At 46.1% G+C, this 25,918-nt stretch overlaps 1 protein-coding gene across 1 annotated transcript in view; it reads left to right on the forward strand.

Annotated features, from left to right (window-relative positions):
- The window catches only part of LOC105921873 (BCL-6 corepressor), a 34,155-nt gene continuing 8,237 nt past the window's right edge, over nt 1-25,918 (forward strand). Inside the window, exons 1-7 of the mRNA XM_036133853.1 lie at nt 1-448; nt 5,266-8,526; nt 11,160-11,373; nt 13,462-13,839; nt 15,931-16,146; nt 19,716-19,993; nt 22,495-22,653. Of these exons, the coding sequence (XP_035989746.1) occupies nt 5,290-8,526; nt 11,160-11,373; nt 13,462-13,839; nt 15,931-16,146; nt 19,716-19,993; nt 22,495-22,653 (4,482 nt within the window). The 5' untranslated portion in view covers nt 1-448; nt 5,266-5,289. The remainder of the gene's footprint in view (nt 449-5,265; nt 8,527-11,159; nt 11,374-13,461; nt 13,840-15,930; nt 16,147-19,715; nt 19,994-22,494; nt 22,654-25,918) is intronic.

The raw sequence follows: 25,918 nt of genomic DNA on the forward strand, positions 1-25,918 counted from the left end.
GTCCGCGTGGGGAGGAAGAGGAGGAAGAGGAGGACGGAGCTGCAGACACTCGGGCGCGCGGCGGACCCACAAGAAAGGGAAGCACGTGGAATAACCCGCGCGCCTCTGTCCGTGGACCGTTCCCGCGTGGAGGAAACCTGCAGCTTTTGGAGCGGAAACTGTTTGGATGAGATTAACTGCTGCTGACTCTGCGCGCGCACGGGCAGAGGAGCGCGTGCACGCCGAGGTGTGCGCGTGCGAGCCGCAGGAAACTCATTAACGCCTCCCTTTGTGTTTACATGGAGCGCGTGCACGGAGCAGCAAGGCAGCGCGAGCCGCACGGAGGCTGCTGAGCGCGTGCGCGGCTCGGCACGCGCGGGTCGATGAGGATGGATCTGTGGGTTTATTTCCGGATGGAAAAGCAGGAATGTTCCTTTAAAAGTGGATCAGAGGAGATGGAGAACAGCAGGTTGGTCTCGTGGTTCCGCGGTTTTCAACCAGCAACTGTTCTAGATGAGATGAGTGAAGTTTAGGCACCAGTAGACCAACATTACCTGTAAAAGATCTCACGTGTTTCTGTTTCAACATATTTCTCTGCTGGAGTCCCAGCTGTTGTTACAACTCTTTGTTGTGCGGTGTTCCTACCTGCCGATCAGGTGGATCAGGTGGATCACCTGTGAGAACTGTTAGCTCTCAGTCTGCAGGTGAACTTCTTACAACAACCAGACGGTCAGATGTAGAAAGGTTGTAGAAGTGTTTATTTAATGCTTTTAGAACAACGAACCGAAGTTCAGTTATTATTATTATTATTATTATTATTATTATTATTATTATTATTCAATAAACTGATTCAATGACCCGATTCAATTAACCAGTTTCATGACCCGATTCAATGAACCGATTCCATGAACCAATTTAATGAACCAATTTATTGAACCGATTCCATGAAACGATTCCATGAAACGATTCAGATAACCGATTCAGTGAACTGATTCAATGACCCGATTCAATGAACCAGTTTCATGACCCGATTCCATGAACCGATTCAATTTTACCGATTCAATTTTACAGATTCAGTAAACCAATTCAATGAACCGATTCAATTAACTGATACTATGAACCGATTCAATGAACCGATTCCATGAACCGATTTAATTAACTGATTCTATTAACCGATTCTATGAACTGATTCCATGAACTGATCCAATGAACAAATTCCATGAACCGATTCAATTAACCGATTTAATGAACCGATTTAATGAACTGATTCCATGAACCGATTCCGTGAACTGATTCCGTGAACCGATTTAATTAACTGATTCCGTAAACCGATTCCGTAAACCGATTCCATGAACCGATTCCGTGAACCGATTTAATGAACCGATTTAATGAACCGATTCCATGAACTGATTCCGTGAACCGTTGGTCGGTTCTCTGCAGGAACGCAGTGAAGGCCTCAGAAACGTCTGGAAACGTCCAGTTTAGAGACATCTGAGGGAAAAACGTGTGTTTTCTGCTGTTTTGGTGAATTTTCCACTCTGGTTCTGTTCTCAGTAACGTTTCTATGATCAGTGAGGGAGGAGGAGCTGCCATCAGTCATGTGGGAGGTTGTGAGTTTGAATCCAGTTTCCCCATCCAGAAGGAAACCTTTAGTGTCTGCCAATAAATCCTCCACAGGGCGTTCTGCTAACATCTGGGCTGACATGTGAAGGATCGTCTGTATGAGGATAAATGAGTGAGTGGTGCCTCCAGATCAGAAATATGAGTCAATCAGTCAATTATAGACCAATCAGCAGCTCTGCTGACACCAGTCATGCCTCAGTGAACACCCCTGGCCTCGGTGTGATGAGTGCAGAGAATGCTGGAATAAATGAGTATTAGATACGATGTTATATCCATGAGGTAACACAGTTTATACAATATGAGCAGTAAAAGCGACCAGCTCTTTCTTTGGGTATAAAGTTAGGTTTTTCTAAGGAAACCCAGCTTAATCAAGCCTGTTTATTTCAGTATTGTTGTATCTCTACCCACAAAGGGGCCGGCGTGGTACTGTAGAGTCAGGAATCAGCAGGATGAAGAGTAGAGGACCGGACACACAGCCCTGTGGGACTCCCTTTTTAAGTTTAACAATGTCTGATCTCAGCTGACTGGAGACTCTGGTATAATGTTCAGGATCCAGGTAGAGTAGAGCTCACCCAACTCAGCCTAACCACCCGGTTCTGGGGAGAGGTAGTGGCTAAAGTCCAGGGAGAACATGCTCACGTCTTTATCCACATGGTCCAGGGGGACATGGTGTCCCCTGTGGACTGTAGAGGGACAGGGACTCTGGTCTGGGTCATCTGTGACCCGTCAAAGCACCTGTTCAGATGGTCAGGATAAGTTTCCTTAACGGACGTTACGGCATCCTGTTGGTAACCGACTGACCTGACAGTTTCCAGACCCCTCTGAGATGGAAGGGGGGGGGGGGGGGGGGGTATTTATATTGAAGACCTCTGGGGAGCTTGGTGGATCTCCTGAATGACCCAGGCTTAAGTTGTTGTCCTTTGAATCTGTGGGTCAGTTAATTGTGATGTTATTAAAACCTCAGAAACTGTGCTGATGGCTGTAACAGGGTTTATCACTGGCTTGGAGTCGCAGGTTTCCAAGGATTATGGGATTGAATCTGATCTGATAATTTTCCAAGTCTGGAAAAGTATATCAAAAATTGAGCGTGGAAAATTGTTTTGGTCTTCTGACTTGCGTTCTCGTTCTATGATACATAAGAGAATTTAAGAGCAATAGGCTGTTTTAATTGATTTACATTCAGATGATAACCTCCATTCATGAATGCACCTAAATAGAGCTTGCAGATGAATGCCAGGGTAAGTGACTCCTCCATGGGGATGGTTATCTGCCCCCATTAGGGGGGTTCGGTCAATGCTGAGGGCTGCTAGTGGGTTCATCTTGTGAGCTGTACTGGCATCTACCTGAAACATAAAAAGGAAAAGTCATTCTGATATACAGGTTCAACTGTTGACCTAAGGCCTGTATCCTCTCATGGTTTTATTCTAGACCTGTGGTTGTGGTGTAGATGGAAAACAGGATACCTCTGCACAGCATTTAAATGTCACATTAACGACAGACACAAAGACCTCATCATAAACTGAACAAAGAGGAAATTCTTCAGGAAACTTGGAGGATTCTCTGCAGATAATTTCCCCTCCGATGTAACCTGAAGCCAGGATTGTGTGCATTAGTGAGGACCTCCGTCATCAGCCTGTTTCTATGCATCCAGAACCCTGACGTGACCTCTGTACCCGGCTGGAATGTCCCACCTTTGATGGCTCTATAATGTGTCCACACAAGCCTACGAGGACGCCAGCACACACACACGGCCGTCCTTCAGCAGCCTGCAGATGAGAGCTGTTATTGAAATCCCAGCTCGCTAACAGCCATCAATTACTCGCCGTGTGTGAGAGCGTGTTTGGCAGCCCGTCAGGCAGCTGTGTGTATCCCTCCAGCGCCGTTGGTACGTTTTCTCTCCGTCAGATTATGAGTTCCTCGGGAAAAGTGGTGACGTGCCTTATCAGCCCTGCGGCTGTGCGATAAAACCGACGCACACATGCCGCGGCTGAACACAGGTGGGTGTTAGCAGCTGGAATGCAAAGCACACACCAGACTGTGCTGAGGAAATCTGACCTGCAGAGAAAAACAAAAGAAGTCCTCAGATGTTTGTCCAAACTGGCCTGCAGCGAAGATTTATGAAGCTGAATTTCAATTCACACAAAAACATGCTTTTATAATGGAGACATGGGAATATGTTGATGGTAATGATATTAACTGGAACAACATTTAGATGTTTACTTAATTAAATACCCCCAAACAGTGATAACAAGGGAAAAAAGTCTGTAAGAGCAGGATAATAGATGGTGACATGTATCTCAAAATTCTAACTTTATATGGGAATATTCTATTTATAGATGTACAGTTGTTTTGTCTAGGGCTGAATTAGTAATTACTTATTATTGCAGAATGTATTGTGACATTATCACTGATTGGTTAAGTAGCCTTTAAAAGGTCAATCTCTAATGGATCGTTTGGATAAATTTATTAGAGTATCATCAGCATAACGAGTGATCCCCTGCTGTCAGTGAACCTGGAGCGCCGACCCTTTCAGGACACTTAACTGACCGTTTCTCCACCTTTGCTAAGCAAGCACTAGTACCAGTACAAGGTATTCTGCTGGTTTAGTAAGCACTAGTACCAGTACAAGGTATTCTGCTGGTTTAGGGAGCACTAGTACCAGTACAAGGTATTCTGCTGGTTTAGCCAGCACTAGTACCAGTACAAGGTATTCTGCTGGTTTAGCAAGCACTAGTACCAGGACAAGGTTTTCTGCTGGTTTAGCCAGCACTAGTACCAGTACAAGGTATTCTGCTGGTTTAGCCAGCACTAGTACCAGTACAGGGTATTCTGCTGGTTTAGCAAGCACTAGTACCAGGACAAGGTTTTCTGCTGGTTTAGCCAGCACTAGTACCAGTACAAGGTATTCTGCTGGTTTAGCAAGCACTAGTACCAGTACAAGGTTTTCTGCTGGTTTAGCCAGCACTAGTACCAGTACAAGGTATTCTGCTGGTTTAGCCAGCACTAGTACCAGTACAAGGTATTCTGCTGGTTTAGCCAGCACTAGTACCAGTACAAGGTTTTCTGCTGGTTTAGCCAGCACTAGTACCAGTAAAAGCAGAAATTTCAGACTCTCTTTCTAGAAGTTTCAGGTTCATTCAGTCTGGTCCGTTTTTCTTCACAGGGCCTTAAAACCCTGAGCTACCAAGAATCTCCTCTTCCTCATTTCAGGCAGCCTCTTCTCTGTCTAGATAATGTCCTTATCACCCTGATAGCCAATCAGAGAAGCTTCAGCGTGCCATGTGACAGGAAATGTAATTAGAAGGCTGTTGTCTCCCTGACTCTCTGCTTCCTCTCCTCTCATCGCCCTCTGTGCCCACTGGATGTGTCTAGGAAGAGTCTAGGAGTCTCTCCTGGACCCAGTGTCAACCAGGAACAGACACATTGAAAGGAGTTATCATGTTTTTCTCTGTAATGGTAAAAGATAGCAGTGGAGAAACTCTTAAACACCAAGGCTGCTTTCTAGCTGTTGGTTTAACTGTCAGCCGTGATTCCACCCTAGTCAGCATAGTCTAGGTCCTTAAAAGGAACCATTTAGCCCAATGTTCATTTGAGAATGTAACTGCTGAGTAAATAAAGCTGCTGTGTATCAGAATGCTAATGACTTTGCCTTCTGTGTTTCAGGTAGATGTCAGTACAGCTCACAAGATGAACCCACTAGCAGCCCTCAGCATTGACCGAACCCCCCTAAGGGGGGCAAATAACCATCCCCATGGAGGAGTTACTTACCCTGGCATCAACCCTCTTTCTGCACAAAAGCCCCATGAGCCCGGCTCCTCCCTCCGTCTCGGTTATGACCTCCTGTATAAGCCAGGCGTGCCCCTGTTAGAAGGCCAGAAATCTGGAAATGGATGTGGGGAACGTTATAAAAGCCCGACTCCAGGGCTGCAGAAGCCTCTGCTAGTCTCAGCTACAGAAGGTGGCGGCTTTGGGTTGAACCACCGAACCCTACCCACTGAGAAGCAGTCACAGCAGAGTTTAAATGGTGCTGGTAACTTTTTAAGATTGCCATGGATTAGCCCTTTCATGGATGCTTCAATGTATCCCTTCTTGGACATGGCATACAAGACCTCCCTCCTGTCTGCGTCGTCTTTCTCCCAGCAGCAGCTGGCATATCATTCTATGTGTGTAAATGGAGGTAACATGCCTGGAAATGAAAGGCTTTTCTTCATTTCCCCCTATTCTCCGGCTCATATAGCCTCCTCTGTGGCTCCTCCCATCAGGATGTCCTCAGCCGACCTGACCCGTGCTCTCCTCTCCCCGCTGCCCCACAACCAGGAAAAGACCTCGCAGGGCTTTGGACCACAGCTGCCTCCAGAACTTTCTGCTTTCAGCACTGGTCCCCAGACCTGCCAGGAGCCCCAGATGCAGACTGAGCATCCTGAAGGTCCACATGATGGTGGAAACGGTGGAGTAAAGATGTGCCAGCCGAGCTCTACCAAGAGTTCTGCAAGCAGCGGTGCAGTTTCCCAGCCTCCTGGCTCCGTTCCTCAGTTCCAGTCCATCAGCAGTGCCACTACAGACCCTCAGAAGCATCATTACAAGAGTGCCACCTCGACCTCGCTCCCTGCTTCTCATCAGTTCTACCTTGGCTCCAAGGACAGCTGTTCCAAGAACTCAGGCAGCAGAAATACCAAAGATGCCCACTATAATGCTGAGACACATTCAACACGTGCAAAGAAGTCCCTGGACACAGCTGTACCTCAGAAAGCTACCAAAACCATGAAGGAAACAGCAAATTCTGCTGAAGAACCGCCTCGGTACGCGCTGGTAGCCAATCAGAACCAAGACCTCAAAGAGGGACGACCTCTACCCAAGACCCGGGATAAAGAAAGGATCTGTCCCTCTGCCTCTACTGGGGTTTCTTTGGGCCCTTGCTCAGCTGTTATCTCTGACAGTAACATTTGCTCCCAAACTATCAGTGCTGCAGACACCAGTCAAAGTCAAACATCTCCAGTCTCGACTGAATCTGCAGAGGGTCCGGTAACCAGTACCCTCAGTTCTGCTTCTGCAGGACAGTCTGCAGCAAATCACAAGTCAAAGCCTGAATCCAGGCTACTTTCTCCTGCTGGCTCTGATAAAAGCAGCAAACCCTACTCCAGAAAGCACGGTAAAACTCACTCTAAGCCCACTAAAGATAACCAGCCTGATCCGTCACAGTACATTCAGTTAAACCCAGAAAACAAAAACACCTCCAGCCACATCTATAGGGACTCTTTCCTACCTCGCAGCTTAGGCTACGCTAACCGCTACATCCCGTACGCGGTGGCAGAGACTGTGTCACTGCAGCCAGTGTCAGTGCCAAATAATACTCATGTGTATCCACATCCACTGCTGCTTAACAACAGCTTCTACCAGTCACACCCTGCACTAAAACATGGCCTCCCGTTTGGAATAGCATCTTATCAGAGCTCGGATACAATGGCCTCGACCTGTTCTGGGCTTGAAAACAAAGAACAAAGTCTTCATCTGTCTAAGTCCCATGATAAAATCAGAGATGGACCATTCCGGAACCAGAAAGGGCGAGATGCTAACCCCGGTCACAGGGAGGATGGTGACATGGATAAAGCCACAGAACACGCTCCAGATAAAAGCCTGTCTGTTGGTAGGGATGAAACAGTTTGCATAGATCGGGTGCGTGACGAGGAAAATCCCAACATCGGCAACAACTGCAACCCTTTTGGGGACGTTGTCCCCCATCAGGGGATGAGTGGAGGGAAGCACCTCAGAGGCCAGAGGCCCTGTCTGCCAGAAAGCTCTCATCAAATCCAGAACGGAGAGCAGAGTCTCAGCTCTCTGTCCCAGTCTCCAGCTAATGGTACGGCTTCATCACTACCTGGTAGGAGCCAAGAAATGCCAGAGGAGGAAAACCCACAGAGTCCGTCCCCAGACATCTGTGAAGAGCTGACGATGCAATGTGCCCGCACTTCTCCATGGCAGTTCTCTAGAAACGCTGAAACTAAAGCTTGTGGGGGTGAAGCCCCAGCAGTCCCAGCTGTAAATGGTCCTGCTACCAGCAAGCCCCAGCAAAGCCCTCCCAAGAATACCACCTGGTTGGTTCACAATGGCAACGATGGTAGACCTGGTGTCTTCACAGACCCAGAAACTCAGAGCGCAGGTATGAGGTCAAAGGGTCTAGCTCTTGGGGGTAGGGATCTATCAGAAGGTCCAGGTTGCACCAGTAGAGGACTGACGTCTAATGAGTCCAGTCCTGCAGTCAGTGTGGTAAATCCCACATTCAACTCTAGCTCTAAGCTCTCATTGTGCACCAGAATCAACCCTGAAGACCCAACATGCACCAGAGATGGTAGAAGCCCAGATGCTGTGAGATCAGGTTGCAGAAATGTCAGTGTGAGGGTCTCAGGGTGCGAACCCAGAATGTTCAGATCGACTGGTGAAAGTGGAAACGCCGTAGCTTCAAGCTGTGGAAACAGTGCTGAGTTGAGTTCTGGTGAAACCCACAACGCCACAGATTCTGGTCTCAGAGGTCCGGCATGTGGAAAAAACAGCCCTACCTGTGGCGATAACCCCTTAGATGGCCAAATGTTCCCAAATGGCAACCCCAGGTTCCCTCCACCCAGTCAGAACCTCTTCACTACCAATGGAGATGCTAACGACGTTCCCAAGGCTCTGACCCCACATGCTGACAGAGATCTTCTCCCCAAAGCCAGCGGTGAAAGAGAAGCCAAGACTCTGAACATCCAGGACCATGAGAATCTCCTAGAAGGTGATCCTAAAGACCTTGACTGCTGTGGAACCGGGCAGGCCGAGGTGAAGCAGCAGATCAGGACCTCGGCTGGCTGTGTAGACGACCGGTTAGAAGACGTGACCCCAGATCTGGTCTCTGATGTCAGCGAGCAAGGCAGCGAGCAGAGTGAACTGCAGGTAGGAGAACCTGTTGCTTCCTCCCTTCATCATTAAATACCTTTAAGTTAATGTTTGGGTGTCTGCTGAGCAGTCAGGCCACTCCAGCCTGATGCTGCGGTTCTTGATGTTCTAGACGTCCTTTTATTCTCAGATGTTCAGATGATCAGATGAGCAGGAGGGGCTGGTAATAAACGTAAAAACCTGCCCCACTGGAACAGAAACTGCTGGTTCTGGTACAGGGTAGGAAGTCAGAGCAGGTCTATGAAGAGTTGCTGACACCTCCTTGACCTTCTCAGCTCAGCAGAGGTGATCAGAGGTCCAGTCTGGAGGACCCCGTGAAGCTTTAGATGGCTGATATCCTGCTAGCTTCACAAACCTCTGGGCTTTATGCTGCCAGTGGTGTTTTATGTCTTCTGCTGTAGCTTTGAGTCTGTCCGCGGCGTTTCTGGAGTCTCCAGAGGTCCGCCTTTAGGGCAGGGCTTTGTGAGGAAGGCAGAAAGCTGTAAAAACCAACCTCGGTGCTTTCAGACCCAGACATCAGGAGGAGTTTGGTCAAACATGGGGAATGACAGTTTGTTTTCCTCCAGGAACTTCAGATGAACCGTTGTTAAGCCTGACTGACCTGATGGGTTCCTGTTGGGTTCTCCAGACGACTCAGAATAGCAACAGGTTGGCCGTCCTGGGCCGTGCTTTGCTGCTGGTGGTGATGTGAAGCTGAACACCAATCAGATCTGCTTATTCCAGGAACTGGAGGCTTCGTGCTGCAAAGACCTGCTGAAAGGTTTCCCTACAGCTTTACGGTGCAGTGTGGAGGTGTAGCCAACGGTTCCAGTGTTTGGCACCTACGTTACGTTCAGTCAGCCATCTTTAAAAAGCAAAGCAGGGCGGACTCCCAGCAACCAGTGATGTCCACTCAATGGGAACATGAAGGTTTCCCTACAGCTTCACGGTGCAGTGTGGAGGTGTAGTGAACGGTTCCAGTGTTTTACGCCTACGCTACGTTCAGTCAGCCAAAGCAGGGCAGTCTCCCAGCTACCAGCGATGTCCACTCATTGGGAACATGAAGGTTTTCCTGCAGCTAGTGGTGATGGAGACGAGCTACGAAGCTCATTATGCATAAACTAACTGGCATTAAACAACGTCAAGCCAAGAGCCTCAGGGATTCTCTGCGGTATCGGTTGTCCTGTCCCTTTAAAAGCTGGAACAGTTTCTTAGTAGAAAGTTGTTCTCTGAGTTCATCCTGGTCTCTGCAGGAGCGTCAGAGTCCAGCTGTTGCTCCTTCACCTCCAGAGGACTCAGCTGGACTCTAGACTCTCTCAGCGGTGCTCCTCTGAGAACTTCCTCAAGGTATGACTACGGATCAGACCCAGAACTCTCAGGACGGCTTCTTTGGTCCCTTCTGGGCTGAAAACGCCGTGGGTCGTCCAGGGGAGCCGGACAATGTTGCTGAGGACACAGATGTTGATGAATGGATGCTTTGTTTCTCCTGAGCTTTGGTCCCTTTGCATTTTTCTCTGTTTTAGTTGTTTTTCTGTGTTTTATATGCTTTGGTTGGGGTTTCCTCTGCTCACCTCAGTACGTCACGTCTAGATCCAGTTCTAGGGGCTATAAAAGCCAAAGACAGTCTGACTTCTGTAGAGAAGATCTACATCTTGTGTGATGTGAAGCTCTGAACATCTGGTGACATCTGCAGCACCCTGAGCCATGAGGAAAGGTTTGTTCTGATCTGAGCTGAGAGCAGGTGAGGTGGAGCAGTGCATCATGGGATCCAGGCCTTCTCTCCCCGGTGGCTGCTGAAGGACGACGCCGCTCTCATTAACTCGCTCGTCCTTCTCCTGCGGGCGCCGACAATCCGGGCGGAGCCGGCGGATGGATTTGTAGGTCGTTTCACGGGCCGTTAATTTTTAAAATGGGTTTGTGGTCAGGGCAGATGGAAGACCAGCAGGCCGAGGCGGAGGGGGGGGGGTACTGCCGGTTAACACGGTCAGAGCAGAGAAGGCGGGACAAACTGCTTCCTGCAGCTGGGAATACGTTTCAGAGGAAATCCTGAGAAGAGTTTCAGAGGAGGTTAGTGGATGCAGGAGGTTTCAGGATGATTATCAAACAGTTTTCTGCTGTTTTCTGGGTCTTTCCTGCAGTTTATCGCTGTTTACGGCTCTAATTAGTCCGTTTATATGCGCCTGTAGTTCCCCACCTCAACACAAAGCTGCTCAGGTGTTCTGCTGAGAGTCCAGTGGAACCTGCCGGTGGATCTGAGCCCTGCAGGACCGGCTCTGGTTCTCTGGAGCAGGTTCTCACCAACAGAGCAGGTTCTCTGGAGCAGGTTCTCACCAACAGAGCAGGTTCTCTGGAGCAGGTTCTCACCAACAGAGCAGGTTCTCTGGAGCAGGTTCTCACCAACAGGGAACTTCTGCACGTTCTCCAAAGCTGGACGTTGGGAGAACCTGCAGCGTCTTCTCAGACCTGCTGATGTCTGCAGCTGGAGCGCTGAACCAGTAAGCCGACCAGAACCAGCAGAGCAGGCTGTGGTAAACGGAGGAGCTCAGCTCTCCTTCAGGGAGGAGGTGGCAGGAGTTATCTAAGACCTCCTGCAACACGTTCCTCCGTTGTTTCACTCAACACAAACCTTCTCCTCATTCCTTCTCCCTCAGCGCGCCGTGCTGCAGTTCTCTGAGCTGGAGCTGAGGGAGGAAGGAGGAGGAGAGGCGGAGCTGGCAGGCGGCCAGCAGGAAGGTGGAAGAAGGGATGAAGAGAGGAGCGATGAAGAGGAGGGAGGAGGGGAGCGCTGGGAGCAGAGAGAGGGGTGGAGAGGAGGAGGAGGAGGAGGAGGAGGAAGTCCCTCTGCAGCCGCTGAGGCGCTGAGAGGTAAGAGGATTGCTGCCGGATGACGTGCACGCTCATGCACGCTCGTGTACGCTCCTGCATGCTCATGCACGCTCCTGCACGCTCATGCACGCTCATGCACGCTCATGCACGCTCGCCATCACGATAGGACATGAAAAGACACTTTATGTTTCACCTGCTGGAGTAGTTTTATCCCCCCCCACACACACACACACACACACCCTCTCTCTGTGAATAAGTGTCCAGGAGCGTCTGACACACACACACCTGAACTGTAAATGCACCCGTCTGTTTTTAAGGCCGAGCGTTTCACGCCACATTTAAGCTCATTAATGGAGACGAGGACTCGCTGCAGGTGGAGAGGAAGCCGATATCCAGGGTTCCATGTGGTTCTAAGTTCTGGCTGGCCCTAAAACACCATAACGTTGTTCTGTAATGTTCTTGAACGCAGCGGTGCTGCATCTTCAGGGTTAATCAGGAGTTTCCTGCCTTCGCTGTTCCATCATCAGATCAGAACATCTAAATAAACCTCCACTGGTTCCCTGCAGGCTGAGAGGTTCAGGCAGGATTAAGTGGATCTAAATGACTGACAGCACCTCTAGTCCCTGAATGATGATCTGCTGTGAGTAAAGCTGAACTGGGCCAACCGGACCCTCGTCAGAACCTCCACTGCTGGAGTCAGCAGAGTCCTACATGGACCTGGAACCAGCAGGTAGAAAACCAGCCTATGTTCACAGCACAAGACTCCACTGCTGAAGAAGAGGCGGGTTGAAGCTTGGTTAAGGCTTGCTGGACCACAGCAGAACCCACTCTGGTCCAAACGGACCAGAACTAAAGTCCTTGGATGGCATGGAACGCACCGTGGAGCAGGAATGTCTCTGAACCCAAACCACCAAACGACGTTTGGAGGCGGGTCCGTCACAGCGAGGGTCTCGTTCTACTCATCGGCTTCTTCACAGGAACAACGGAGGTTCTGTGAGTTTTCTGAGGTTCTGAGGAGGAAACGAGGGTTTCAGCAAGAAGATGACCCGAAGAACCCAGGAACCTCTCAGCTCTTTCACGGGTCAGACTGAAAACCTGAGGAATGAGTGCAGAGACGTAGGACTGGCTAATACAGCGAGATATTTTAAAGGGAAATGAGTCGATATGGTTTATATGGAGATGTTCTGTGACACCTTAGAGTTCTGCTTTTCTGGTCCAGTCGGTCATTTTTCAGCAGTTTCTCATGTTCATCTACAGCTGCTTGTTAAAAATGTGCCTGTGAGACATTTGGTGAGATTTAGAATTACTTTATGAAAGGAAAAACATCAAATATCTGCATCCAGCCTAAGAATATGGAGGTATTCCTAACCGGACCACCAGAACCTTCGGGATCTGACGGTACCTGTGGGGAGGAACGGCTGCAGCCCCCACATGGAGGCTGGTTTCCCTCCTGGGACAAAGTTTAAAGCCGTCGGCGGATAGATTTCAGTCTCTATTCTGCTTTATGGGCTGATAACTCTATGACTCAGCTGCCAGTCAGCTGTGTGTTCTGGCACAATGAGAGGAAACCATTAAAATAACATGGAGTCTGCTTTCTGTCTCTTTTCTGGCAGTGAGCAGCTCACAGATTCACATTAGCAGTCCCACCTCTGAAGCTGCTGCGCTCAGACGCTTTCCCTGTCTGCAGCCTTTTACAGGCAGAGGCTGTGGTGCGTAATGTGGCAGGAAGCAGCAGGAGGAAGATCTGCAGAGACTCTGGATCACTCTCTACAAATCCTGGAAATGTTTGATGGGAGAACCCAGTGTCAAGGAGAGAAACCTGATCTTTACCGTCTCCTGCAGTTTACCTGAAGTATTTTAATGAAACATTATTTATTTAGGTCATCGTTAAACACAACTGGGATGTTGTGCCTCATTTAGGTTCATTAATTACCCTTTAATCTGCTTTCAAAGCCTTTTTCCAAACCTTTTGAAGTTGATAATCGTACATAAAGACGTTCTGTAAGGAAATTCATGTCACTGTCATCAGACTGCAGAGGGCAAAGAGCTACAGCTCAGACTCTACATGCATCACTTTACGACTTACAAGACTCATTTAGTAAAGCTAAAGTTATTTCTTTATGGCAGGTTTGAATCCTCCTTCCTCCCACAAACATCAACTCTCCTGCCACCTGGACAAGCTTCCTGTCCTCAAAGAGAAGAGCGAGTCTTCATTGGAGGACAGCAGGAATGAAGACGCTGATCATCAGGAGAAGATAAACGAGAAAACGGGTTTTATCTCCGTGACCAACCAGCAGAGGCCTTTTGTCTCAGCATCCAGAGGTCCGTTTCAGGGGAACCGCCCCTCTCTGAGGTCAAACCCCAACCTGCCAATAAACCGGCGGCAGATCTTCAGCCTGGAGCCGTTTCATCAGAGCAGCATCGTCAGCAGCCGGCAGAAGAGAGGGAGGGACGATGGAGAGGCCGGGACAGGAAACCCCAACAAGAGAGTCAAGGCCACCAACGGTGAGTAGAATATCTGTGACCATTTATGACTATATGTGACTATATGTGACTATATGTGACCATCTGTGACTATATGTGACTATATGTGACCATCTGTGACTATATGTGACTATCTGGGACTATATGCGACTATATGTGAGTATATGTGACTATCTGGGACTATCTGTTACTATATGCGACTATATGTGACGATCTGTTACTATATGCGACTATATGCGACTATCTGTGACCATTTGTGACCATATGTGACTATCTGTGACTATATGTGACTATATGTGACCATCAGGGACTGTATGTGACTCTCTGCGACTATATGTGACCATCTGTGACTATATGTGACTATATGCGACTATATGTGACCATATGTGACTATATGTGACCATCAGGGACTGTATGTGACTCTCTGCGACTATATGTGACCATCTGTTACTATATGTGACCATCTGTGACTATATGTGACTATATGTGACTATATGCGACTATATGTGACCATATGTGACTATATGTGACCATTTGTGACTATATGTGACCATCTGTTACTATATGTGACCATCTGTGACTATATGTGACCATCTGTGACCATTTGTGACCATATGTGACTATATGTGACCATCTGTTACTATATGTGACCATCTGTGACTATATGTGACTATATGTGACCATCTGTGACTATATGCGACTATATGCGACTATATGTGACCATATGTGACTATATGTGACCATTTGTGACCATATGTGACTATATGTGACTATATGTGACCATCTGTGACTATATGTGACTATATGCGACTATATGTGACCATATGTGACTATCTGCAACTATATGTGACTATATGTTACTATATGTGACCATCTGTGACTATATGTGACCATATGTGACTATCTGCAACTATATGCGACTATATGTGACTATATGTGACTATATGTGACTATCTGTTACTATATGCGACTATATGTGACTATATGTGACTATATGTGACTATATGTTACTATATGTGACTATCTGTTACTATATGCGACTATATGTGACTATATGTTACTATATGTGACTATCTGCAACTATATGTGACTATATGTTACTATATGTGACTATCTGTTACTATATGCGACTATATGTGACTATATGTGACCATCTGTGACTATATGTTACTATATGTGACCATCTGTTACTATATGTGACCATCTGTGACTATATGTGACCATATGTGACTATCTGCAACTATATGCGACTATATGTGACTATATGTGACTATATGTGACTATCTGTTACTATATGCGACTATATGTGACTACATGTGACCATCTGTTACTATATGTGACTATATGTGACTATATGTTACTATATGTGACTATATGTGACCATCTGTTACTATATGTGACCATCTGTGACTATATGTTACTATATGTGACTATATGTGACCATCTGTTACTATATGTGACCATCTGTGACTATATGTGACTATATGTGACTATCTGTTACTATATGCGACTATATGTCTGTTTATCTTTTCGTATAAACAGAAACGTTTCTTTCATTTTAAATTTATTGCCTTTTATTTCTTAAGCATATTAGAACTGGTGTGTGTTTAATAAAGATGGTAGATCATAAAGTAATCCATTTTGTAAGGACTGCATCTTAAAAGTGAATATGTTTGAGCTGTAATTAGTGTTATAATAGAGTAAAGCCATTTAGCAGTACACAATGACAGCCCATTTATAATGTTATTTAAATAAGTCACAGGATGTTGAATGCTTCCTTTAACACCATATTAATACTAATTCCTCGTCAATCTCAAATTACTTTACACCTGCATAATAATAGTTAAATGTGTAACTGATATCCTTTAGCTTTAACTTTTGTGATCACTTAGATTTTCTACAATAAAACTTGTCCTTTAAATTCCAAATATATGTTTATCCTGTAAGTCATCCAGCTTCATGGAAGACAAATAATTAATGTGTTTTTTTAGTTTTCAGTGATGCTAAAACTCAGCATAGAGTCTCTTTTTATGTCCTAATTGGTTAAAAATGACCTTTTACTCCCATGATTGTGTAACAAAAGGATTTTCCTCTGACTGCTCATCTTTACAGACTCCTCTCTGGAGGATGTAAAAAAGCTGAAGGTCCGCATCGAGTTAAATGGCCTCCGACTAAACAAGCCCCGCCTCCCTGGAGAGCTCAGCCAATGGCTGCCCTCTGGGAAGAAATCGGCAGACTTGGACAGGAAGTTCTCACCTGTAAGGGAGAGGTCAGAGGTTACTGGAAGCTGGAGTGAGTCCCTGGTTCTCAGTCGGGACGTTCAGAGAGGTAAAAAATATTTATTTGCTTCTGTGTAGCAACGTGTGAATATAAACTGAATATAATGTGGAGTTTTACCGGTTCTGTGCAGAATAAAAGGGTTCAGGTAGACATACCTGTTCTTTACACTTTGAGTTTTTGTGTCACTTAGACGCAGGTGACACGTTTGCTTGTCATAATCCAGATTCATGGAGAAACCTCAGTGACACATGGTACAAAGCAGCCTGTGAGGAGCTTTTATTGTGAGGCTGAGCTGCTGCTGCTTCTGATGAAAATCTGCCTTGACTGTCTTCAGTGCCCTCCTCTTCCTCCCCCCGTCTTCCTCCTTCTCTGATTGCCAGAGCACACGCCTGGATCAACACCAGGCCATGTGTGTGTTCCTGCGCGTGTTTATGGACCCGTGGAGGCCTCGTGGCGTGCTAATAGCCGTCTAACATCTCCCAGATGGAGCTGTCACACCCACAGTGAGGCTCAGGGAATGTTTTAGCAGCCCTCCGCCCTTCCTCTCTTTGTTGAAGGCTGCTCTCACCGGTTCCACATGGTCCCATACGGTGTCCTCAGCAGACAAACTCAGTTTTAAATCCAACCACATACATGTAATTAAAACCAAACATACTGAAGCATTAAGGAGTTGGATCGCTGCTCATCCTGAGAGAACTTAGTAAATTCTCATTGTCAGAATTTGTGCAAGGAGGTACCTTGTCTGAATGTTTATTTATTTTTTATAAGCTGTTGATTTAAATGTGAATTTATAGAAAATATTAGCAGCTGGTTTATGAATTAGACTCAGTCATACAAACCTGGATGCATGAGAGTTTAACTGTATGGAACTATTTATTTTATAATTTTAAATAAATTTGGATTTAAACGCTTTCCAAAAAAAGTAAAAAACAAAACAACTGGTCTTGTTTTCTGTAGTTTGAAGACGTTTCGCTTCCTCTCCAGGAAGCTTTCTCAATTCAAAAAGTCTGGAGTAATGATGAGTAACAAGCTTTATACTACTGCCCAACAAAGGCCTTGTAATGTCTTAGATAACATGCAGATTCAACAGAAAGTTAGTAATTGGACTTCCCATTACTAAGGAATGGATGACCTGGATGACTGAGAATCTTCACCAGCAATTTAAACGCTTTTTATTTTAGATTTTTGTTAAGAAAAAATAATGTTTAATGCATTTTTTATGAACTTGATCTAATCAAACAACAGAGGAACAAGAGTTGAGCCCTGAGGAACTCCATTTTTATTATAACAACATCTCTGCCCAGCTGGTCTCGGAGAAAGGATTTATCAGCTTCAGGAATATTAAAATGAAAATAAATGTCTATAACTGGATTATTAAAGGCTTAAAAAGTTTAAAGAACTGAAACCTAAGATGTTAATTGACTATATTTCTCTGCTGCATCCCTAATTATCTCAAAAATTTTACATTACGACCTTCATTTAGAAGTCTACATAGGGGCCAATATTTAAAAAGATATTGTACAACTATTATCAGTCCTTTTAAAAAGAAGAACAATATTATACCTGAAATACCATGCATTAACTTCTTCAAACAGCTGGTAAATCATCCATCCATCCATCCCTTGCCTTCCAATTATCCAAGATCGGGTTGTGATGGTACCAGTTCCAGGAGGGAAACCCAGATATGCTTCGCCTTGGTGAAAACGTCAAGCTCATTCTGTTGTTCCAAGGTTTTCCAGGCTATCAAGAATATATAGTGACTTCTGGTCTTACCTACAAGGTCCAGAGTATGAAGACAAAAGTGAGTATGTCTGCGTATGTTTTGAGCAAAACCAATTGAATCTTGGATAGTTTTAAAGGCTACACTAAGGTTACCACATTCTGTGTCAACATGGATGTTAAAATCACCCACTATAATAACCTTATCAGTATTTATCACCAAACCAGATAAGAAATCTGACAACTGATCCAAAAACTGAGAGTAAGGGCCTGGTGGACGATACAAAACAACAAACAGCAGATAATAAATAATAATAAATCAAATCAAACCTTTTGAGCACCTAGTGGAAGCGTAACGTTAACATTGTCAGGAAAATCTAGCAAAGAACAGGAAGGAACGGTACCAGAACCATGCTTAAAATGGTTCCTGGTGCACGGCGACAATAATTCCATCCAAACTAAGCTTTCAGTGCATGATTTCCCCAGAAAAGTCAGTCCTACATGCACCCTTGAAGATGTTCCTCAGTTTTTATTTCCTCCACAATAATTTAAAGAAATGCTGAAATTCCGGAACAAATCTTTATTTAAGTAAATTAAATATTTGCCTGCGACCGTTTAATTTTGTTCCTGAATATAGAAATAATTATCTAAAATCTGCTGGTTTGTCGCTCTGATGAGATGATGTGGAGTTGAACCTATGAGTCTGTTATTTTTCCTGTTTGCCAGATTTAAACGTTTTCACCCAACAGTTTTATCTGAAGTGAACTCTGGTCAAATTAAATGAATCCTGGCACACGGGGGTCATCAGCTGATGGATGGGGGCGTGGCCAGTGGGTCCATATGATGATGTCAGAGTTAAGAATCAATGTGGTTAAGCCGTGAAATGAGCCGTTAAATGAGTGCGTCGTTGTTGTGCTCAGACTAAACGATGATTTCCTGTTCAGCGGCTCCTCACACCTGCATCCCCGCGGTACTGCTGCCCTGTGTGTACCTGGAGCTCTGAATAATTCAGCAGAGGATGGAAGCGGGACGCCCCGCCGGCTGCCGGCAGCTCCCCCCCCCCCTCCTGCTCTCCTCTCCAGCTTCAGCCTCTTTGCTCCTCTGCACGCTTTCTGCAGACCGCGGGTTTCTGCTGCTGCAGGACAAATCCTGATCAGGAGTTCAGAGAAACGTCCCGTTGGCAGACGGCTGATTCAGCGCTCCTTTTCTGGATGAATCAATAATAGATCCTTTCTGGGCATAAACGTCAGCGCATCTGATCTGGAGTCAGAGTGTTAAAACACGTTAAAACGACGTTCCTACTTAGATCTTCCTAGTTTGGTGCTGATGTTTTATTCTGATGAATATTTCTAAATGGAATAACTTTCTAATAAACTAACTTATAATTTCTTAGTCTCTTTATTTAAAGATCTGTTTAATAATGAGTGGCTATAAACTGGATTTTAGGGCTTAAAATATCCCTGAAAATAGCAAACATCTTTAATAAGAATACATTTAGAGAACAGGCCTGTATTGGCCAGGTTATGGTTACAGGAACCGGGTCTGTGCTGAGAATATTCAGCCCATATTCAGATAAATGTAGGCCCTGATGGCCCCATAAAGTCCCCGGTACCTAGAGAAGGTCCTGATTCCTGGGTTAGACTAATGCAGATCTTCATTAAGTATTTGGTTACAAAGCAACGCTGATCAGGGCAGGAGGTCAGGACTTAATATTCTGCAGAGGTCTGGGGCCTTTCAGACTTCTAGGACTCTAATCTGGTGGTTTTTCAGCCTGACTCCAGGCTGCTGGTCGGTTTTAGAAAGGATTCATCAGAATACTGAAGAGTTTTCTTCTTCATTTGTCCATAAAAGAACCACATGAAGCTGATAAATCCTCGTCTGTGTTTCGTGTTTTTTAGTTTTCCACGCCTCCTCTGATGGACCTCCGCTCCAGGAAGCGAACACCTCGGTCCTACGCCAACCAGCTTCTTCATCATTTCCCTCCCAGCTGCAGGACAGACATCAGACGGTCTCCTCTCTGTCCATGCTTCCTCTCTCCTCCTCCTCCTCCTCCTCCTCAGCGGACCATTATCTGTTTGGTTGCCATGACAACGGCCTTGATGTGCCGAAGGGCAAGCGTCCCTTCAAGATGAAGCACACGGAGGGAGGAAGTGATGATGAGGAGCAGAGGGGGAAGGTCAGCTTGGTTCCTTGTTTCTCTGATTTGTGAAACTGAGTGGATCTGGAAGAAAAAGCACAATATCATCAGCGTATAAGGAGATTTCACTTTTCTCTGGGGATCTGCTTTGGCAGCTGGTTCCTGGTGGTTTTACACGATTTCTATTTTATAAAAACACATTTTCCTCATGGTATAAAGCCACTGATCAGAAAAACAGCATGGTTAAAAGGTTAATATCTGTAATTCTGTATATTCACACATTTACAAGATTCAGTCCATGCTGAGTGTTTGAAACCCTTAATTCAAATAATCCAGTTTCTAATGAAACCAGATTAATGAATACTCTGAGTGTGTGAGAGCAATTATCAGTCTGCAGACGTAGTCAGAAAAACAGCCATGGGTCCAATAAAAGAAGTCCAGACTAACACACCAGACATCAGAAGAAGCTTTCAGAACCTGCCATTGGATCCGGTGTAACGGTAGAACTTCCCCCTTATGGACCAACGGAGGAACATTTGTTCTGATCATTTCAGGAAGACAGAACTTCAACACTAAAAGCTAGAAGTCTATTTCCTCTGTAGAACGACTCGGGTTTGGGTCCAAAGAGTTTCCTAATCCCGTCTGAAACACATAAATGAAGGGGCCACTTTATTAGCTCCATGAAGAGCCTTAAAAACACCACGATGATGAAGAAACGGAGGAAAAGCTGCTGAGATCGTCCTGACTGGGACGTGTTGGTGGTTCTGGTCGGTGCAGATTACAGCTGAAGGTCACGGAGGAGGAATCCCACACTTCCTGACTCTGTGTGATTCTGACAGCTGCTGCACAGGAGATGTCCTCAGGCACTCTTCCTCCTCCTCCTCCTCCTCCTCCGTCAGAAGGGCAGAGCTCACTTCCTGTTTGCTGATGCGTGGCGTCTGCAGCACGGTGCAGAAGCATCATCCGTCTTTACGCGCTTCAGGAGAGGCTGCTGAGGCGAATGTTGATGAGCTCAGCCTCGGTGATCGTCCTCGGTGATCAGCCTCGGTGATCGGCCTCGGTGATCGGCCTCGGTGCAGACACGCTGTCCTGAGGTAACGCTATGATTCTGGTGGACAGTAACGAGGAAAGCCTTTAGGTTTAGGGACATAACGACCTGCTGATCAGATTCTATGATGAAGCTCTGCTAAAGCAGGACTTTCATCAGGTTGCTGCTCTGGAGCATCCAGGTGTGTGCTAGTACGACGCCGAGGCAGAGAGACATGAGCAATGACCTCAGAGCAGCAGCTGCTGCAGCCCGTCTTCCTGTGGAGGGTTTAAATGTCATCTCCAGACCTGGAGGAGAACATCTCAGCAGCTTCCAGCCCTCCAGGATGGAGGTCCTTTCAGCCCAAGGTCAGAGCAGAATGTTTCTTCTCTCTGCCAAACACTAATCACCCCTGATGTCAGAACCATTAACGGGTCAGTTCTCCTCTCAGGGTCCAGACCGGGTTCTGGTTGTGCACCATGAGGTCCACTTGGTTCAACTGCTGCACACGCTCTGGTTCCTCCATTTATCATTGCTCATGCTAGCAGTCAGTACCGGCCTCACGGTTAGACCTTTAAACTTCCTCTTATCAGAAAAAAAGCTGCTGCTGCCTGGAGAATCACCCAAACCAGGTGCGGTCCGTTTCCCCACCGTCAGTCAGAACCGTGTTTAAACCGAGGGACAGACGGACGTTTGTTCAGGTTCCACAGTGGAATCTTCCTACAGCAGTTGTTCAATCATTGATTATCCAAAATAAGCCAAGTTGGCTGATACCGCCACGAAATGTTTACAGCTATGGTAAGAAAAACTGCAGCTTCGCTCTTTGTGTTTACTTTATTACTTCTATACGCCGGAAACTACCCCCATATTAAAGGGCAGCTATATTAAATAAAGAATAATAGCTCTAAATAAAAACATTTTTTCTGTTCGATACTCTTAATACAGCCTTTAGAGTTATAAAGGTAAACATATAACACAGCATTAAAGTTATTTCTGACCCCACAATTTAACTTTAGGCGCTGACTATGAATAATTTATAAAGGCTGTAAAATAAGATAAAAGTCACACTGGATTGACTGGTGCCACTAAAAGGCTAATTTAAGTCCTAGGGAAAATAATTAGTTATTAGCTGATATTGCAGCATATTCAGGGGAAAATGCTGCAATATCAGAGTTAAAGGAAAGACGGCAGCTGATTTACGGTGTGAGAAACTCTGCATGATGGTGCAGCGACAGTCCAGTTAGTGTCAGAGAGACGGTGTCAGTGATCCCGGATCGGATCAGAACCCGACCAACCATCTGGAGTCTGTGGGAGCAGCAGCGGTTCTGAAGTCCAGCCGCTGGAGGAAGGACCTGTGGAGGCGCTGCTTAGAGCATCTGGGATGCAGCCGTCTGCAGGAGCTCCATGCATGTGGGGGGGGGAGCTAATGGCTGCTTGTCTGGGGAATGAAACGATTGTTGAGGACCTGCTAACGATGCTGAATGTAGTTTTCTCCCCAAACAAACACCCTCAGGTTTCCCAGGAGGACCCCTCCCAGTCTCCTGACCGGCGCCCTGCCTCTCCAGAGACCCAGCAGTCTGCCCGGCCCGTCCCTCCGGAGGTTCGCCGCCTCATCGTGAACAAAACCGTGGGGGAAACGCTGCTGCAGCGCGCCGCCCGGCTGGGATACCAGGTGATGGATGCTCTGGTGTTTCAGTGTGTTTCCGTGCTCAGATCTCCTGGACTTTAAAGACTGGACATCAGAATCCTCCTGAGCTGTTTATTCTGGGCTGAAACCATGAATGGGAGGGAGTGGAGGAAGCTGCCTCTCATCTGCTCACATCCTCCTAATCTCTGGTTAGCCGTCAGCGCCACACCCAGGGGTCCTTTCCTCCCACTGATGTTCCTCCAAACTAAACCCAAACAGGAGCAGACAGCCTCAGTGTCCTGCTTGGTCTGACAGTCAGCAGCAGAATGAGTTGATCTAGATGAGGAAACAGTCGTCCCTTCATTTAGCTGCAGAAATGAGAGGACTTCCATGACGGTGGCTGATGGTTTCCTAACTGAGCTGCAGCAGGTTGTTAATCTGGTGCTGCTCAGTGCCTCGTTCTCTAAAATAATGGTATTCACCTTTAACTCTGATAACCTCTATGTCTGTCTGAGTAGAGAACTGCATCATCTGCATATAGAGTCACTTTGATTCCCAGTAAATCACATCTACAAGCTTTAAGCCTCCACGTCCTTCTGAATGAGCTAGATGATCAGACCTCCATCACCAAAGGTGGAACCACACCTGTCCTGAGGACCTCTGCTCTGGTTCTCCTGGTTCTAGATCATCCCTCTGGGAGCAGATCCTGGACTAGCAGAAGACTAGATGTTACATGTTAGTGTGGAGCATGGATGAAGGTTTTCTTTGCCTCGCTGATGGTGCTAAACCAAAGTCTGGTATTTCATTAACTAACTTTATTTTCCAGTCATGCTGACCACCCAAAGCGCTCTACGCTAGAGCCACATTCACTCGCTCTCACTAACACATTCATACACCGAGACGCAGCTCAGTAGGTTAAATGCCTTGCCCAGGGGCACATCGACAGGTGGCAAGGGTTAGGAATCGAACCCACAGCCTTCTGATTGCCAGACGACTACTCAACCCATCAAGCCACAGTCACTGATAGTGTAGGAGGCTTCAGCATCATCATCATCATCATCATCACCATCATCAGCATCATGACCATCATCATTACCATCATCATCATAATCATCATTATCATGACCACCATCATCATCACCATCATCATCATGACCATCATCATCATGACCACCATCATCATCATCACGACCATCATCATCATCATGACCATCATCATCATGACCACCATCATCATCATCACGACCATCATCATCATCATGACCATCATCATCATTATCATGACATCATCATCACCATCATCATCATCATCATCATGACCACCATCATCACCATCTTCATCATGACCATCATCATCATGACCATCATCATCATCATCATCATCATCATAATCATGACCATCATCATCATGACCATCATCATCATGACCATCATCATCATCATCATCATGACCATCATCACCATCATCATCATTATCATGACCACCATCATCATCACCATCATCATCATGACCATCATCATCATGACCATCATCATCATCATGACCATCATCATCATCATGACCATCATCATCATCATGACCATCATCATCATCATCATGACCACCATCATCATCATCATGACCATCATCATCATGACCATCATCATCATGACCATCATCATCATGACCACCATCATCATCATCACCATCATTATTATTATCATGACCATCATCATCATGACCTCCATCATCATCATCACCATCATCATCATCATCATCATGACCATCATCATCATCATCATCATGACCATCATCATCATGACAACCATCATCATCATGACCATCATCATCATCATCATCATGACCACCATCATCATCATCATCATCATCACCATCATCATCATCATCATGGCACTGCTGTTTGGTGGATTAGGTCTCAGGCTGCCAGTCAGAAGATCGGAGGTTTGAATCCAAGCTGTGCCAATTTCACAGAATTACAATTTTGGGGGGGTCGTGGCCGAGTGGTCAGAGCAGTGTGCTTGCACTCAGAGAAGGATGCAAGTCCCCGGTTTGATCCCCAAGGGGAGCAGTGTAATTTTCATTGTAATGTATGTTTCAATGACAATAAAGATGATGATATGATATCATCATGACCATCATCTTCATCACCCTCTAAACCTGCTGTAGAAAACCTGAGAGGCCCGCCTTAGGATCCAAGCACTGAAAATCACAAAGAGACGCCACACCACAAGCAGACAGGCGCACACTCAGCCACGCTGACACAGGCGCACACAGGCGCACACGCTGACACACTCTGGCACAGGCGCACTCACACACGTTGTGCTGTGTGAATTTTTCATGCATGGCGCGACAGCTCCTGTCAGCCCTCACGAGTGCCGGCCTCTCTCTCTCTCTCCTTGTTGAGGTGCAGCGGTGAAGCTAACGAGCTCCGTTTGCAAATGAAGCCGTCATTCATCGCTGCCTGCACACATGAACACACACACACACACACATGAACACACACACACACATAAACACACACATAAACACACACATGAACACACACATGAACACACACACACATGAACACACACACACATGAACACATTTTCCTGCTGCAATCAGCACAGGAGCGTTTCATTATGTTTCCTTTGTGCGTCTGACGATGGAGCCGGGCTTCACCCACAGAGCTTCTTCATCGTGTTCTGAGGTTTAACTCTTTCTCTGCTGCACCGGCACCACATCCTGGTTGGACCGGCGCCAGATCCTGATTGGACCGGCACCAGATCCTGGTTGGACCGGGACCACATCCTGATTGGACTGGCACCAGATCCTGCACTGCAATAAGGGAACTAAAAGGAAGCAACATTTTCTTGAAATTAGAGTATTTGTCCTTGGTTTGAACAGCAAGTTTAAACGATCTGCCAAAGAATTTTGTACTTAGAATGGGAACAAGTCATCTCCATCGTCTTATTTCATGTGAATATATCTAATTATCTTATTCTAGGGGTCAAAATACTCATTTCATGTGAATATATCTAATTATCTTATTCTAGGGGTCAAAATACTCATTCCATTGGCAGATAATCTTATTTAGCTGCTCACATTAACGGCATATACACGCATTACAAGACAATTTCAATCCCTTAGGTCCCTTTGTGCAGTGAGATCTGTTCAGAGTAGCAGAACTTGGCAGCAGGTCTCAGTGTTTTCCTGGTCTCTTTATTTATTTTATTTTATTTTTATTTTTTTTCTTGGTCTCTTTAGAAAACCATCTTCAGGTCCACTGTTTGTTCTCCTTGCTCCTCAGAGGAGAATCGTCTCACGCCT

This window comes from Fundulus heteroclitus, unplaced genomic scaffold (assembly GCF_011125445.2).
Source record: "Fundulus heteroclitus isolate FHET01 unplaced genomic scaffold, MU-UCD_Fhet_4.1 scaffold_68, whole genome shotgun sequence".
Lineage (NCBI taxonomy): Eukaryota > Metazoa > Chordata > Actinopteri > Cyprinodontiformes > Fundulidae > Fundulus > Fundulus heteroclitus.